Source organism: Melospiza melodia, chromosome 21 (assembly GCF_035770615.1).
Source record: "Melospiza melodia melodia isolate bMelMel2 chromosome 21, bMelMel2.pri, whole genome shotgun sequence".
Taxonomy (NCBI): Eukaryota; Metazoa; Chordata; class Aves; order Passeriformes; family Passerellidae; genus Melospiza; species Melospiza melodia.
The window spans coordinates 3,414,932-3,433,118 of NC_086214.1; the positions used below are offsets into that span (position 1 = coordinate 3,414,932).

At 49.3% G+C, this 18,187-nt stretch overlaps 1 protein-coding gene across 8 annotated transcripts in view; it reads right to left on the minus strand.

Annotated features, from left to right (window-relative positions):
• Positions 1-18,187, minus strand: part of TSPOAP1 (TSPO associated protein 1) — a 67,157-nt gene that overhangs the window by 36,250 nt on the left and 12,720 nt on the right. For all 8 annotated transcript variants that reach the window (XM_063174282.1, XM_063174280.1, XM_063174277.1 and 5 more), the window contains exons 3-11: positions 17,109-17,237; positions 14,907-15,083; positions 11,434-11,688; positions 6,863-6,970; positions 5,964-6,047; positions 5,194-5,283; positions 4,374-4,496; positions 3,878-3,982; positions 2,501-2,551 (exon numbers count right to left, since the gene is read on the minus strand). In XM_063174282.1, the coding sequence (XP_063030352.1) occupies positions 2,501-2,551; positions 3,878-3,982; positions 4,374-4,496; positions 5,194-5,283; positions 5,964-6,047; positions 6,863-6,970; positions 11,434-11,688; positions 14,907-15,083; positions 17,109-17,237 (1,122 nt within the window). The remainder of the gene's footprint in view (positions 1-2,500; positions 2,552-3,877; positions 3,983-4,373; positions 4,497-5,193; positions 5,284-5,963; positions 6,048-6,862; positions 6,971-11,433; positions 11,689-14,906; positions 15,084-17,108; positions 17,238-18,187) is intronic.

Sequence of the window (18,187 nt, forward strand, 5' to 3'; positions counted from 1 at the left end):
CCAGGTACTTTTTGAGGGCCTCCTCCCAGTGTGCTTTGAGATAAATGACAATGTACTTAGAGTGGCTGCTAAATTTCAAGCCCCCTTTTCCCAGCACATTGCACCCACACAAAAATGAATGGAATGGACATTTTGTGCTCAGATCTTTCCCCAGGTCTGAGATCATGGAGTTCTGGGAGTCAAAGCACAGCTCAGAGCCTGGCTGTGACAGGCTCTTAAGCATCTGACTGCCTGCTCAATCCTGCATCCTGCTCCTAGGTCAGGGAAAGCAAGCAGAGTTGAGCTCTGGTCCCCTCATTTCGCACCAAAACTGGATTCCTGGAAGGAGGCTGTCTCCTTTTGTACCTATGCAGTGCCAAAGGCAGTTGAAATCTTGTCTCATGTACTTTGGAACCACTGAACTCCCTCATTCCTATGACCTTAACCCTCAAGCTTTTCTTCCTAAGCTGAGAGGGTGCTTCTCTCCATGGCATTTCTCCACACACCCCATCGCATTCTCCTTACCCCTGTCACTGCTTTATCCCAGAACTACAGAAGACCTAAGGCTGAAGGAGATCACCTGGAGCACTGGCATCACCTGATACAAGCCCTCAGCTCAGAGCAGGGTTGGCTGCCGAGAGCTCTGTCCAGTTCTGAACATCTCCAGGGGCAGAGACTCCACTTATGACAATCATGGGACAGAACTCTTCAAACAGGAAAATGGACTACACTCATTCTTCATTTATATCACATCAAAAAGCAATTCAAGCACATGTGAAAATGACAATACATAGCAAAGACATCTCAAACCCCCTAATTATGCCATACACCGATGTTCTGGAATAACTATGATTATAGTTATGTAATTTAAATGACTGTTGCTCTGCATTAAACTAGCTTTTAATGACAGTTCCTCTTTCTTTGTTCTACTTTATAAAATTCAAGATCAGGTTGAATTGGGCTCTGAGAAACCTGATCTAGTTGAAAGTGTCCCTGCCTATGGCAGGAGGTAGAACTGGATGAACTTCAAGGTCCCTTCCAACCCAAACCATTTGATAATTCTGTGACCTCTGTACTAGTACCATGAAAGCAAGAATATTTAACTGGTAAGGCCCTTGCAGAAGAACATTACCTTCAAACCCAGAACAAGAGGACTGTCTCTTTCTTCCTTTGCACAGGAAGATGTCTGGTTTAAACCTAAGAAGCTTCTCCAACCCTTCATTGAGTTAGTGTAGAAAACCTCTGGCAAACATCATAGAATCATCAAATCCCAGAACGGCTTGGACTGGAAGGGACCTTAAAGCTCATCTTGTTCCATGGGCAGGGACACTTTTCACTATACCAGGTTGTTCCAACAGCCTTGAAACAGAACCACAGCAACCCTCCCTCTCCCTAAAAGCTGCTCAGAACCCAGCTAAACACCAGGTCATGCAGAGCAGCACCTGTATCAGCTGATCCTATCCTTGCAGCCAAATGCAGAGGTCCCCAAAGGGGTGTGGCAAGGGCACAAGATAAAATGTCACATCCCCCAATACTCACCCAACCTATAACATTTCAATCCTGCTCAGCAGAAGCCCAGCATTCCTGGGCTCTACTGGCCAGGCCCCATCCAAAGCTGGTGCTATTTGCAGTCGTGGAGCAATGTCCATCAAGGATTATTCCCACCTGCATCAACAGTCCTGGGCTTCCAAAAGCCACAGAGCTGCACAGCAGCGGGCACAGGGAGCTCACTCTTACAGCCCTGACTGTCACCACTGGAGACAGGAGCACGGCCCCAAGAGATCCTACTGTCTGGGGGTACAGCAAGACAACCTGCTCACCTCAGATGTTTCAGTGCTCAGAAAACCTCTGAGAGAGCAGAAGATGCTCCCCTGGCCATACACTCAACCCAACCCTCCAACAGTCACTAAATTGTCACATCAAGCTCCAGGGTTTGGCACTGTGCCTTTGCAGCTCCAGGAATCCAATGTTTTCTCCAAAGTCACCCTGACAGACAATGAGCTCATGCCCATCAACCCCAAAGCAGTGCTCAGCACACCTCCAGGCTGCACCAGTACACTGTCAGCCACCAGGCAAAGCACATTTCCAGTGTGCAATCAGAGCAAATGGAACAAGGCTTCACCACTCTTAATGCTCAGGTTTTCCTGCTTTTACCTAATAAACTTTTCTTATTTTTCCTTAATAAAACAAATAGAGCACACATACACAAGAGAAATTTTGAATCTCACGGACACAAGTACTCTCCTTTCACATGATGCTGGAAAATGGAACAGGCAGATCTGAGTTTGATTACTAAATGTACCCCTAGAGTTTTTAGGCACAATCTGAATGAAGTAACCAATCTAATGACTGAGCAGGCTAGGATATAATTCCCTGAACTTTAACCAAAATATTACTTTCACTGCAGCAACATGTTGCATCCAATCAAACCACTACAGTATTTTGCAGAACAAAACCCAGGGCACCCAAACTGATATTATAAATAATCAGCCACTAATCCCTCCTGTTTCTTTTGTCTTACCTCTAGAAGCTGTACTGCTCCCTCATGTTCCCTTCTTGCCTCTGCTTGCGCCTGAGGAAAAATAAGGAAGGGAGTAAATCAGAGAGCAGCCAACTTGATTTCATTTCTACTGTCATCCTATCTTGGCAGTCCATTGTAGACTGGAGCACAGGTCTGGTGCCCCAGGAGCAGCTGAGGGAGCTGGGAAGGAGCTCAGCCTGGAGAAAAGGAGGCTCAGGGGGGACCTTCTGGCTCGGCAAAACTCCCTGACAGGAGGGGACAGCTGGGGGGGTGGCAGCTGGGCTCTGCTCCCAGAGAGCAAGGGACGGCACAAGGGGAAATGGCATCAAGTTGTGTCAGGGCAGGGTCAGGTTGAATACTGAGAAAATTTCTTCAAAGTCCCTGGCACAGACCAACCAGCACGCTGGTGAAGTCACCATCCCTGGGGCAGTTTTAACAGCTGTGTAGATGTGGCTCTTGGGAACAGGAGTCAGTAGCTGCCTTTCAGTGCTGGGGGAAGAGATGGACTCGGTCCTGGAGGGCTTTTCCGAACGTAATGATTCCATGATTTTATGATTTAAATCACTGTACAGTCTGGAAACATCTCTGGGCTCTGGACATACAGCAGTGAGAGGTCAGAACTGACATTCATAAGCAAAGCCCTCTATTGGAATAAGATCCCAATATTACCAGGTGGAACGTGCCTGGGCTCGTCTGACCCTTGCTGCTGGGCCAAAGGGGGCAGCTGTGGTGTTTCACCTCAGAGACACTTTTGGCTGGCTGGATGTTGCAGCTGGGCACTGAACAAGTCCAGGCTTGTAGAAACTCAGTTTACCTCTGGTGGAAAGGCTTCAGGCTAGGGTGAAGAGGAAAAGGAGACGGATTCTGCCGGAGGGTTTAATCCAGAGTTTATTCCATGGTCACAGACATCTGAATCTTGGTAACAGCTCCAACAGAACACTGACCGCATGGTCCTGGCTCAGTTTAAGCCCAGGGACAGGGGGAGGGGAAGGGACAGGTGAGCACCAACCAGGTAGGAGGACAAGGGTCTCAGGGGACGAGGGACACAGACAGGCCAATGACCCCAGGCCTGAATTGCATCCTTTGAACCTGACCAACCACACGATGGCCTTGCTGGAATGTTTAAGACTGATTGAGAGCCCAGCAGGGGGCGAGGGGGGAAGGGGAAGAGAGGTATTGCCACACCTGGGAAGTTTAAAACAGGAAATTGCAACACACTGCAACAGCCCTCCACTTTGCTCAGGTACCAGAGTTCACCTGGACTCAGACACTCTTACCCTGTAAACTCACATCTACCTCCCCCATGCACACCTCCAAAGGAAACAAGGTGCAGGAGTCCATTCAGAGAGAAAATTGTCCCCATCCCACAGCACACACCTGCTGCAACCGCCGGACCTCCTCCTGCTTCTCCTGCAGGACTAGCAGAGCTTCCTTGTGCTCCACCTCCAGCTGCTGCCTCCGCTCTGCCACATTTCTCATGTGCTGCAGGAGAAGACATACACACCTGAGGGGTGACACTACTGAAACCCTGCCCTGTGCTCTACCAATGGCACAGAGCCAAACCAGTGCCTGTATTTCACGTCATCACTGCACAAAGAAAGAAATTCCCATCACAAGGCAGAGCAACACTGTCAGAGAAAACCCTCAAATCAGTGATGTCCACCTTATCTCCCACCCAAATCCCTGAAGCTGCCTTTCCAAAGCACCTCTGTCAACTTTGGAAAGCCATGTTTCAGGATCCTGTGGAAGCAGAATTCCCAGTGAAAGCAGAGAGACAAAAGAATGGTCAGAAAAGGCAAACAGACAACCTGTGCCATTCAAAGGAAGCAGCAGGTATTTGGACAGTCCTTCCAGCCATGTGGATGCTACTGACCTTCAGCACCTGCTCTAGATTCTCCAGCTTGGTTTGGAGTCCTTGATTCGTCTGAATTACTGAATCCCGTTCCTTAGTCACTAAAACAACCTGCAGCTTCAGGTCAGCATTCTCAGATTCAACCTGAAGAGAAAGGATTTTCAGTGAGCACAAGCAGCCATAGGTGCTCCTTGTAAAAATAACAGAGACCAGTTTATTTCTGTGCTTTCTGCTGGCAATGATACCAAAATCAGGAACCTCCTCTGCCTCAGGTTTTCACTTAAATATATGAGCATTTGTACCAGGCCTCAATGTGTAACAATTTATTTGCACACTGCTTCTCTCCCTAGATTCACCCTCCTTTTGCAAGGAGGAAGAGACTGGGATAGGAACAGACATCATAATGAAGAGATAAAAAAACAAGCACAAGGTCTATAAGCATTTTTAATCCCACACTGTAGGATTAGACATAGACAACAGGACAGAAAACTCAGTAGCCTGCTGAAATCATCTTTGCCTCCTTCACTTACCACAAGGAACTTTTGGTTCCAGGGTGTACTAGGGCTTGACAACTACCAGCAATGCAAGCAAAGACAAACATTTCCACTTACAGCTGTTATTAAATATGTAGGAATCCTTATTCATGGTGGCAAATTGACACATGGGACTGACAAATGACTTTCTAATTCTTGTGCATTAGATTTGTTCAGAGAAGAAGCTGAGAACAGAAGCCAGATCAGCACACAACCATTACTGAGCTGGAAACTTAAGAACAAGCATGTTCTTCTCAGCAGTTTTGCAGAAGCCAATGCTGCCAACCTGACAAAAATACTGCTTTTACCTGTCCTGCCCACCCAGCCTTCTCATTCAGCTGCAAGTTCTCTTCAGCCAGTCGTGCATTTTCACTCTGTACCTCCTGCAGCTGGATCTCCTGTCCAGAAAGAGCAGGAATTACACCAAGGACCTCTGACTTATTCCCCCAGATTCTCCTGCAGAGCAGCTCCATTGCTCCTGTTTTCTGATGGTGCAGGATGCTGGTGGGATGCTGCTCAAGGTCTGGGAAGCAACAGTGAGCAGCACTGCACAAACAGAACCCAGGGCTGGATGATAGGGTTGGATCTGGATGACCTTTAAGGTCTCTTTCAACTCAAACCAGCCTTTGATCTCTTGAGCAAAGCAAAGCAGAAACAGAAGGGAGAAATCCACATGTTCTGCTATGAGCTGCAAAACTTCCCTGGGATTAAACAGGATTTCAGCCAACAAAAAGCACAAGAAAAAGACAGTGGGATGGTGTTGTTACCATTTCAACACCTATCTGGAGTGCCTGTGAAAACAGTTAAGTATTTCCCCAAATTAGCAAAGGCCATGGAATTTCATCCAGTGATTTGTGCAGCTGTATTCAGCTACACAAAGTCTTTTATTTAGCTGAAAGACTAAATAAACAATCCCAGTCTTAAGGGCTGGAGCCCCAAATTTGTGACACTGTTCAAATGAACAGAAACACTGGTGATTCCTTATTAAGAATAAATGAAGAGAATCCAAGAGAGGCACACAACAACTTAGCTCCTCTTCTCTCATTATGCTCATAAACTAGGCAACAAGAACACTTACTAGTTCTTTGCATCTTTTATGCTTTTTCCTCACTTCATGCTCAAGGTTTTCACATTTTTTGCGCTTTTTCTTGAGTTCAGCTTCCTGCACAAAACAAGCAGAAGTAGATCAGGAAGCCCACACTCTTACAATGCATATGAAATTCAAGCCCAGCCTCTCAGACCCAGTGCTGCATTAGTTATCTTTATTTTCTTATGAAAATCTCTTTGTGACAAAGTTAAACAATGTAGAACCCAAGGGAGATTCTTCTGAAAGTCAGGAAAATCAAAAAGAAAACCCCACTATTCCATTGTCCCCCAAACCTTCCATCTGGAAATAATTCTGCTCCCACATGCATGGACTGTTCCTATTTATACACAACAGTAGAGAGGACAAGGTGTGGGGGACAAAACAACACATTTGCTGTATAAAATTTTCATCTTTAAACACCAGCTGTGCTATTTTAGCTCCTATTCCAATTCCACTGACACCTAACAGAGCACAGACATCCTCTTGATCTGTAGCTACTCACTACAGATGGACAGGAGCTGCTAAACCTCCCTGTGCACTGTCTTCATTGCTGGAATAATTCACAAGGGGCACATTCCTCATCCACATCTGTCCCCAGTTCAGATAAGTCTAAACCAAACACAGCACAGAAGCTACAGGCATGTTTCCCTCTCATCTGAGTGTGACATACTCCCCTGCCAGCCAAGCACCTGGACCTGGCACCCAGCAACACTCTGCATGCACATGGCCTGTGTTCTTCTTCCAGTTCCCCAAGCTTTCAACTTTTGCAGGGCAGCTGCACCTAGAAAGACTTCAGTCCCCAAAATCTCTACCTGGACTGCACATATGAAACCCCCAACAAAAATAAGAAAGCAGCACACTCCTTCCCCCAAACCAGGTTCACAACTCACCAGCTGCTGTATCTGTTTGCTGCTCTCCTGGTTTGTTACTGCATTTTTGGGAGGAAAATTTTCATGTCCTTCAGATGCAGGTCCCAGTGGTTGCACACCTGGTTCCACCTGAAAGCCGAAGAGATGCCAGAGAGCTCAGGGACATCCTGAGACTATAGAGCATGCTAAGGGAAGAGGGACTTTCCTGGCAGTACCACCCAGGAGAACAGCACTCCACAGGGAACTCCTGATCTCTGAGCTGCACCACTTGACATGGAGAAAGCTGGACAGCCCACCAGGGATCTCTGTGCTGGCAATTTCCTGGAGCCCAGGGCCAACCAGCCCAGCTTGACTGGAGCGTCTCTGAGGAACAGTGGGCTCCTGGAAGCTCTCAGATCCAAGCTCCCATTTGTGCCTCACCTAATGACCCAATGAGAGGCAGCAGCAACACCTTTCATGGCCCTCCCCAAAGCAACACAGAGGGGAGAAGGGAGGACACAGCCCATAAAGGGCAGAAATAAGTGGAGATGTCAGAATCTAAGGGCAGGGAAGAGCAGACAAACACTATCAACAAATGCAGCATCCCACCTCTGCTGTAGCTGGGAAGGGCTAAAATGGCAGCAGTGCCATGGCTTTTGTGCACCACCAAACCAGATGAAAGGAGACACTTTCTATACACATTTGTACACCAGTTTCTAACAAAATTCCTTTTCATTTGGGTCACAGGCAAACACACGTTAATGCTCTGAATTCTTCCTCTTGGCTGATACTTGAGTTGACATTGTCTGCCTAGAATAAGCCCTGACTGCAGGGCAAGGACTGAGACACACAGATGAAAAAGGGTCTTGATAAGGTTTTAAACATTAACTGTGAAGTTATTTTTGATAAACAGATTTTAGGGACAGATCTTTAAGATCATCAAAGCAAACCTGTACTGTGAGGAAGCAGGAGGACTTTATGAATCCATCTCAGCCTTAGCTTTAGCTGACCTCTCCTCAGACATGGGATTCCTCATTTCACTCTGAACACCTTCAGTGCTGAGGGATCCATGGGATGAGGTCTGAGCTCCCTGTACAGCCAGCCATTAGGGCAGTGTCTAAGCACTATACCTAGGATGTGGTTTTTAACCTGTTTTTGACTTGAGAAACACAGGTTTTATCTCCATCTATATTTCATGGCTCTTATGCTGAAAAACTGAGAGCCCCAAGAGCTCATCACACTCAAGCCCAGGCTACCAAGGATTCCTCATTTTTTGCTGAAAAAAACCCAAATCTGAAATCACCTTCCATGTGAACCTTGTTCCCTATCCATGAAATAAGGTTCACTGCAGAGTCCAACAGTCTGTGCATCAACCAGCACGTGGAAATCCTGGGATCTTCCCAACCCATGGCACCTCAAGGGCCCCAGTGCTTGGAAGCTTTCAGGTCTGCTGTGAAACCCATATTTAACTGAGCAATAGCCCTGTGGAAATATTTCTGAGACTTTTTTTGCTTTTCAATCACCTTTCTCATACTAAGTACCAAACTTGTATTTCAGAGAATCCCAGAATCACTGAGTTTGGAAAGGACCTCCAAGCCCATCCAGTCCAAGCTGTGCCCAATCCCCACCTTGTCCCCAGCCCAGAGCACTGAGTGCCACCTCCAGCCCTTCCTTGGACTTCTCTGAGGATGGGGACTCCAAACCTTCCCAGGCAGGCCTGCCAAGGCCTGAGCCCCCTTTCCATGGGGAAATTCCTGCTGCTGTCCCCCCTGAGCTGCCCTGGCCCAGCCTGAGGCCGTTCCCTCTGCTCCTGTCCCTGTTCCCTGGAGCACAGCCCGACCCCCCCCGGCTGTGCCCTCCTGTCAGGAGCTGTGCAGAGCCACAAGGGCCCCCTGAGCCTCCTCTGCTCCAGGCTGAGCCCCTTCCCAGCTCCCTCAGCTGCTCCTGGGGCTCCAGGCCCTTCTCAGCCCCCTCAGCCGCTCCTGGGGCTCCAGCCTGGGGTGCTCCATATTACAGGGTTCAGCCAAGGGACTGCCAATAGCCTCCTCTCTTCACCAGTGCTGTCAGATTTAGCCTTGCTGACTTATTTTTCAGCCAGAAAATCTTCTGGCAGTGAGGACAGGCTCTTCTGAGTCAGAGAAACAAAACACATGCACGACAAAAGCCATCTTGTCTGACAAAACCTGCAGGATCAGGTGAAAATCAAGGTACAGAAGGGTCATTCAAGGAAGGTAAGGGCAGGGCAGAAGGAAAGAAAATATTTGTGCATCCCTCCTCATCACAGCCAAATCTGGGGGAAAATGTGGGCTGAAATCTCAAACTATGAAGAACAAGGCTGAGAACCTCTCTGAAACTGAACGGTCTATAAGAACTATGGAAGCTAAGAAAATAAAAAGTAACAAACTACCAAGATTATGTAGCATTGACCCCAGGGTTTAAAACCCCCTTTGGCATGAATTGAATCCCTGAGTTCAGCAGGAACTGAATCAGTCCATGCAGCAAGTCACTTCTCCAACATTGCCTCAAGACAAAATACCTGGAAGATGGCAAATGCCATGCTTCAAGAGTATTCCAGAGTCTTAAGCATATTCCAGTAGACATCTGTACAAAGACAGACCAGTACATTTGACACCATTTCTGGGCAAACTGATAGAAACTGCTAAAAAACGCAAATACTTTAAAAAATCCAAACAAATGTCATTGCGGCAGGGGGAAACATATTCACAGATGTATAAAGAGGTTTTTTTTAAAGATGTCAGCAAGTAAGTGGGTGAGGGAGACCCAGTAGGAACGCGCTTGGGCGCTCAGAAGACATTCAGCTGCAGTCCTTTAGCAGGTGTCTGCAGACACTGAGCCAGCGCAGGGCGAGGGGGGGTTTACTCTTGGCTAAATATTCAGTAAAAATAAGAGGGAGGAATAAGAGAGAGCAGGAACTGCTCTGCAAGCACTGATGCAGCAGAGACAGTGATGAGGGCCTCATGACACTGAGTGATTACAGAGACTAATGACGGTTTAATAAAGAGTGCTTAGACAAAAAGGTAAAGAGATCTTCTGGGAAAGGGAAAGAAAACTTCATTATGCTGTCATATAAATCAATGCCACAGTCCGGGATGCTGCTGCACGCTGCTTCCCCAACACAAAACTGACAGAGAAAACACACAAAGGAGGGAGACAAAGATGATGAACAGTGAATAATGGAAGAGGCTGGAAAGAAACAAACAAACAAAAAACAAACAAAAAAAAACCCAAAAAATAAAAAACAAAACAAAACAAAAAACCCCAACACAACAACAGCTGAAGAAGAGGGATTTATAAATCCAGGAGTGACTTGGAAAAGACGGACAAGGAATTAATATTCAGTGCATCTGCTGTAAGAGCCGGGGGGCAATAAACGAGAGCGGCTGGCGGGAAGGTGGGAGGAAGATGCGCAGCCCGATCTCCCACCGGGGGATATGGGATTGTATCACGCTGAAAACACGGCAGGAAACCGGCAGAGCCCCTGGGAGCCACATCCTCCGGAGCCCGGGCTCGGACACCCCTGACGCGCCGCCCCGGGGACTGCGGGGCACAACGGCACCCGCGGCCCGGCCCCGCGGAGGGCCCGGCCCGACCGGCCGCGCTCGGCGAAGCCGCCCCCCGGCGGGGCCCCGGAGCCGCCCGGCGCAGCCCGGCCTTACCTGGCGGCGGCGCAGCCCCGTCCGAGGCCCCGCGGCACCCCCGGCCCAGCGCAGCCCCGCGGGGGCCCGGCCCGGCCTTACCTGGCGGCTGCGCGGCCGCGGCGGGGGCGGCGCCCTGAGGCGGCCCCGGATCTGCCGGGCTGAACCACTGCGGGCGGAGGGGCCGCGGCGCCGGGCCAGGCCCTGTGCGGTGGTGACACCCTCCGGAGCTGCCTCCGCCTGGGGGCCCGGTGCTGGACGGAGCCCAGAGGAGGCCCCGGAGCTGCTCCAGGGGCTGGAGCCCCTCTGCTCTGGAGCCAGGCTGGGAAAGCTGGGGTGCTCACCTGGAGAAGGCTCCAGGGAGACAAGGGATGGAAGGACAGGACACAGGGAATGGCTCCCACTGCCAGAGGGCAGCGATGGATGGGATGTTGGAAAGGAATTCCTGCCTGGGAGGGTTGGGAGGCCCTGGCACAGGTTGCCCAGTGAAGCTGTGGCTGCCCCATCCCAGAAGGCGTCCAAGGCCAGGTTGGACAGGGCTTGGAGCAACCTGGGATAGTGGAAGGTGTCACTGCCCATGCCAGGGGGTGGAATGAGATGCACTTTTAAGATCCCTCCAATCCAAACCATTCTATGATTATCTAAAGAAGAAACATTACCTGCTTTCCTAGGCTGAAAAACACAGCGTGGGAGCCCTGTGCTAGGGAAAACGAGCAGGACTGAGCTCCTGGCATGGCTCTGTGTCCCGGTGCTGGTGTGGGCTGCCAGCAGCATCAACATTCCTCCTCACCCTGAGACCTGGTGCTGGAATGTGTCCCTTTGGAAACCAGCACTGCACCTATTTGCCGTGTATATGAACCACAGCCCTCACCTTCTCCAAGTGAAGTTCCCTAAGAACAGCAATTAACTGAGTCATTAAATAGCCAGACTTTCCGATCGCTGACCCACTCGTCTCACCTCCCTGTGAGCTCTCCCTCCCAGCACTGAGTCTCCCAAGGCCTCCTTTGGTTGAGGTGCATCTTTGAGGCAGGAATTGGTTGGTCCTGGACGTGCGGCAGCACTGGGCAGGGCACTGCCTGAGCTCACTTTGGAGGAACGCAGACACTCCTTGAAATTCTTGAGCGCGATCTGCCTCTGGAGCCGCAGCACCTCTCGCTGGGATTCCCGCAGCAGGCGGTCGAACTCGATGATGTTCAGGCAGCGAGGGTCATCCTGTGGGAAACCAACCATGGCACCATGGCACTGACAAGCTCCAAAAGGTGGGACATCTCACATTTAACATGCAAACTCCAAAAGATGAGAGACTGGGAAAACCCAGCCTCAACCCACCCAGGTAGTGTGGCACACATGCATGGCTGATTCCTGGGTCTCCAAAGCCTCAAAACTTGCTTTACATCCTTTATGCAAAAACATTATTCCTTGTCAAGATGAAACCCGGCCTGTAATGCTCCTGCAGCTCTCCCAGCATGATGTGCAGGGCTTTTCCAAGCATGGGCCATCTCATCACATGCCAGTAGGGAGCGTGGCAGGACAATGTAATTTCACAGCCCAGCCAAACCAGAGCTCTTGCTGTTTTCTTTACTCCTTGGTGTGGGTGCTGGCAAGCACTTGGCTTTGAGAGGTTGCAGGAATGAAGAACATCTGGGATTTGGTCAGTTCTTTCTCAGGATAATATTTGGTTTCCTAACATTCTTGATTTCTCTTTTCTCAAGATAGTACATGTGATGGACACCTGTCTATAGCACAAAGGGTCAGTCCCATCCACACATGACCCAAACACAGCAGCTTTTGAAAGGAACCAGCACAATCTGACTCTCATAAAACTGGGGAGAATATGTCACCAGCTTGTTTGATTCTTCAAAGGTTTCCTGATTTCAGGAAGCTGAAGAAACGTGTCCCTGCATGTCCATACGTACAAAATCAGGTTATGAAAAACCTGTCTTTAAAAATCTGCTGCTGAGGAGACATTGTTCATTCCCCTGGTAAGCTCCTAAACCAGAGAGTTCCAGACATAACTGGTATCCAGAACAAATTTAATCTGCTTCCCTGTTTGATTCTTCTTTGCTCTAAAAATAGTGTGTGCTTTATAAATTCAATTTGTGGAGAGAACCATGGTTACTCTCACGCTGCAATGGGGAAACTGAGGCAGCATTAATGGGAACTGATTATAGATTCAAGAAGTGAGCAGCTGGGCCCCCTCTCTGCCAGCTCCATGTTCAGGCTATCAGGGTAGTAGTTCTTTAAACAAAATTGGCTGGGGCTATGTATAAAATCTCCCTTCCCCACCACAAAAAGGCAGCTATTCCCAACAGACAGCCTCTGAAGCCTGGGGGAATAAGGGAGTAGAAAAAAGCTGAGTCCTCCCCTCAGTTTCTATTGTACCAATCCCCTGCAGCTGTTCCCCCCAGTCCTTCCAAGAACCCATGCTGCAAGAAATTGCAGCCTGGATTTAGCTGGAGCTGGGTTTGGTTGGAAGCAGATCACGGAGTATGATCTCAGGAAATTATTTTATTCCATCCTAAGATCCCTGGCTTTGCAAAACAAGGCCAATGCATTTGCAGCCCAGGGTGCAGGTTGTGAGTTCTGCTGCTGCCAGGGAACTGAGTGCATCCGTTTCATTGCTACTGAAAATTTTCTACTGATTTAAATACCCAAGATTAAAATTGATTTGGTTACAAACTCTTGAGTGTGCACATCATATCTCTGCATAAAACACCCTTCATTGGCATAATGCATTTTGCATGCTGCAGACAGATTAGGGGAATTTGGAATTTTAAGTAGCTGGAAATTAAAATTTAATGAGCGGTTTGCCTGGAAGAGAAATGGGAAAAACAAGATCAGACAGAATGATCTATATTGCTCTCTTTCCTGTGGATTCCCTGCTCGGGCATCAATGTCCTGGTTGCTGGTGCCACAGACAGGGTCAGCAGGGACAGGGTGTTCACCCAGGTCAGCCTAGGAAGGCACTGACTGAATTTGTCAGCCCTGGGAGTTGCATCCATGTGCTTTGCCTTGGCCAGGAATGAATCTTGCTCACCCACTTCTGTCACATTCCTTTGCAATCTGTCACACCTGTCCCTAGCAGGTTCAGGTTGCCCAGCACACTCTGCTAGGAAAATCAGAGTGCTTTGGAAAGGGTCTGTTCCCCTTTCTGTGGGGGCCTGAGCTGAGAAATCAAAGGAATAGGAAGGAAACTTCTTGCTGACACTGTAGAGCACAGAAAGACCTGGACAGGTTTGTCCTTTGGTTTAATGCCAGGAAAGATCAATAGGGCAGCTCTGTACAAACACCAAATACATACACCCCATTGTTCTAAACCTGACTAGATCTACATTAGGGAAAGACTGAGAATCCACCTTCAAATCTGTAGTTAAACTGAACATATGGGGAGGTCAGGGACAAAAATAAAGCTATTTTCAGTGAGGAAGTATTTGTCACCTAAATACCACTTAAGTAGGACAGGTAGAAGTGCAAGGGTTCAGCTCAGCTGGGGACAGGGAGATAGGGTGTCACTTGACCACATTTACATTACCAAAACAGGGGGAAACCAGCACAGGCCCAAACGTTACTGAGATCCTTTGGAGATTTGAACTGACCTAAACTGCAAGCATCCATTTTGGAATTCAAAGATGCAACTCAGATGCAACTTAGAGCAGGTTGCTTTAGTCACCTTGAGTGGGAACCACCTCACCCAGCTCCAGCTCTCTGCAGAGGCTCCTTTCAGAACTGTCACAGAGAAGAGCTCTGACCAGTCGTAGATCTTGGGATGAGCTGAATTACCACTTTATCCCACCATTTATGCCACTAAATTACCACTTTGTCCCACCATTTATATTGGCATGGCCTGTGCTGGTACTGAGGGGAATGCAGATCACCAGCTCAGGAGCAGACACTAGCACTGCAGATGGCTTCATGAACACCCAGCCCCGCCTGGTGATTTGTAGCCATCACAATAAACATGTCAGGAGGCTCTGAGTTATCCCCAGTCCCATGGTGGCTGTGACTCCTCAGAAAGATGCAGCTCGAAGCTTGAGATCTAGACTGGTTTTTGGGAATGTGCTTCTCAAAGAACTGCTTTGAAAGGAGGCCCTGCTTCTACAGCTTGCTTGCAGCTCAGCCCTTTGAAAAGTCACCCTGTGTCTGTGGCTTCTTGGGGGTTTCCAGGGAAGGAGTTTTAGTCACTGCTGGAAATGGCAGCTCAGATCCATGAACTGATGGAGAGACAAGCAGGGTGTCCCCCAAGGCACTCTTCTGGAGAGATATGGACAGTCTTTGCTACACACTCCCTCAAGTGTCCCCACTCAGCTTACACTCCCCTGTTTTCAGCCTCCACTTGAGACTAATTCCCCCCCACCACTTCCCAGAGCTTGGTTTCTATCACTGCTGTTGCGCTTGTCCCCAGTGGAGTGATGTCCCACCAAGTGTCTCACCTTCCCTGCCAGGAGTTTGGCCTGCAGTTCCCGGCATTCCTGCTGCAGAGCTTCAATCTGCTTGTCTTTTGCCAGGAGAGCACTGGCTTGCTCTGTCAGGTCCTTGGCACGCTGGCGGGCAAATGCCTTTTTGCACAGTTCCAGGCTGGAGCCCTTCAGAGGCATCGGAGCAGTCACCTGCACCAGAGAGCAGTGAGGTGTGTTTGTGTGTGATAACCACCACCTCAGCACCCCTTGGTATTCAACAACCACCATCCCATCACCCTTTGGCATTCCTTAACCACCACCCCATCACCCAGCACAGGCAGCACTGTCAAAAAATGCAGCCTGGCCCCATAGGACAGACAAACAGAGCAGCAGGACAGACCTATGGAAAAGTAGAAAAGGAAAGGCTGGATGGAGAAGTGGCTCAATGAATAGGTGGGAAGGACAAGGTACAGCCAGCAGGGGGGCTGCAGGCAGGGCAAAAGTGGGTAGGGGAAGGAGAGAAAACCAGGATGAGGTAAAAAAGACAAGAGAAGACAGCAGAGAGGTGGGGAGAATGGTAAGAAAGATGAGCATGGGATCAAATATAGCATGGGATCAAGGGCAGAGGTGGCCAAACCAGGAAGAGAAACAGAGATTCCATGGGTTTCTAGTAGGAAAGAGCTTCTGCATGGGTGGGCAGAAGGTAGAGGGAGAGGCAGAGGCTAAGGAGAGCCCAGCCAGGGCCAGTGCAGCCAGGGAGGACTGGGAGAAAAGCAGGACTGGAGAAAACGTAGTTCAGGTTCACATGTTGCCTGGGAGGGAGAAAAGCATAAGATGGGGATGGCAGTGTGTTTAGGGAGAGTGGGGCAGGCAGGGACAGGCAGATGGCTGAGTATCGGCTCTGCCCAGGCAGACTCCCTGGGATGTCCCCATCCCTGGAGTTGGCTTTCCCACTGGGTACCAGCACCACAGACTTGGAGGAAGGGGCAGCTCAAGTCCTCTGTTCATCCTAGCCCTATGGGCAGTGAGGATACATCCAGTTCCTGGGTTTATCCAACCCTGCCTCTCTCTGCCCAGCTATTTTCATCTGCACAAAGCCTGACAGTCTGGGAAGGGGATCCTCTGCTGCCAGATCAGCCATACAGAATCCTCTGTGCAAAGTTTTCTTCCCCAGGTCTTCCCAAGCATCTCATGCATGTGCAGAAGCTGTGTGACCATGGCTCCACAGGACCTGGGTACCAAGCACAGGAGGGATCTGGTGCCAAATTGACCCCAGCTCCTCAGGCCCCTTCTCTGGCTGTACCTCCAGCCCCCTCTCCAAAAGGCACAGCCACCCCAGCACTTGCTGCCGTCAGAACACGTGGGCCAGCACAGGAGCCCAGTAGTCAGCTCTCCAGGACTTGCACAGGCCCTAAACTGCCCCCACCCCAAAGTTTCACTGGGGAAACAAATAAAACAGTATTTGTATAGGTGCTGGAGGATCTGCATAGTATGTCAAATGGTTTCTCTCAACATAGTATCTGACAACTCCATCTGTTGCCCTGCAAGTACCAAAACCCCGTGACAGACGAGCCACACAGTGCCTGGGGACAGAGAGGGCAGCAGTGCCAGGAAATCCCCCTACCTTTTCTCCAGCACAGCTTTCACTTCCTCCTTTCTACCCCAAATGGCTTGAATTCCCTATCACAATCCCTGCTTTCCTTCAGGAAGGTGTGGCCAAGATCCCATACCCTCCCACAGCCACCTCCCACTGCTGCTGCACCATGTCACACACTCCAGGGATCACAACAAGCTGCTGTTGGGTTGGAAAAGGCAGAAGCCCTGTGGCTTGCACAGCATTTCCAGCGAGGTGTGGATGGGACAGAGCTGCCTCTCACCCCTTCCTGTTTTGCTTCACCGCACTCCTTTTCTAATTCAAATCCTTCCTGTTTCTTTTTGATGAAGTCAGATGAAATATTTTCATGACTTGCCCAGAGAAAGCTGAGTTAATTACCTTAAACTATGACCTTACAGTAAGAAACGAAGCAGGAAGAAATTCCTCAAACCAGCCCCCAAGAGGAGTAGAGAAGCTGGCGATAGCTGGGGTTGGTGATTCTTGCTCTGCTATGACATGCAAAGCATGTTTGCTGTAGGTTTAAGAAAAAGGGAAAGGCAAGGCCTTTCTAGCTCAATGGAAGCAGAAAGCCAAAGGTCCTGGTGGTGAGGTGCTCTCCCAGCCCAGGTCCCAGCACCCACCACTTTGAGGTTTGCCTCCTGGAGCTTCCGGGCCCTCTCCTCCAGGCGCTTGGCGATCACTGCCAGCTCCGCGTTCTTCCTCTTCAGGTGCTTCACCTTCTCCTCTGTCTGGGGGAAGCAGCTCCTGCGCTGGAGAGCAGAAGGACAGGTTGGAGGTGAAGCCTTTGCTCAGGAGCCAACATCTTGGCCTCTACCTGACCTGTGGAGAGCACAGAGGCCTTTTCCTGGCCAGGGCTTGGCCTGTTCTCCTGGAACTATCCCAACCATTGAACACCAACCTCTGTTGCCTCTCCACTCCCTGAAAACTGTGTTTTCCTGGTATTTTTGTTAATGTAACCTCTCAGTCCCCATAAGATGCCCTTCACCCCACCCCAGACCATCCCACTTGGTCCCTCTCCATCCACATCTCTGTTGCAGGCCCTGCTAGGACTCAACATGTCTCCAGCATCAGGGTATCCTGGCCACCCACCCTTTGGGCTTTCTCTTCCAGAGTCTTCTCAGTTTATTTCCTCAGGATTATTGGACTCAACACATTCCTGAGGATTTGTACTGTACCACCACAACAAACTTATCTGTGTCCTTTCTGTCTTGACACCAAAGCATGAGCAGGAGAAGGCAACAAAGGACTTTATGATATTTGCAAAGCAAATTTCCCTTTTCTTCCTATTGATTCTGTTCACTCTTAATCCCCTTTTATTTGTTATCTGTCTGTTCCAATAAGCTGCCTCTTGCCAATGGCTCCTTCTCCCAAGGTCAAACCCACATGTGTTATGCTGTCTTTTCACATCAGCAGAAACGTCAGGTTGACTGATCCTCACGATTATTTCCCTCCCTGCCCCTGTGAGAGTGCACCATGGGTGCCTGGGCTGGAAGGCTGAGGCTGATTTTTGAGAGTCAAAATTTGACACACAGGCTTGTGCTTCACTAAAATACAGATGATTGATAAGGGGTAACTCCTCGGGGTGCAGGTCATGCTGAATTTGTGCTTTTAGTGTAAGAAAATTATCTCAAATAAGCATTTTGAATGGGGTGATATGAATCTGAAATGCTGAGCAATCAAATTTACCCAGCATGGCTGG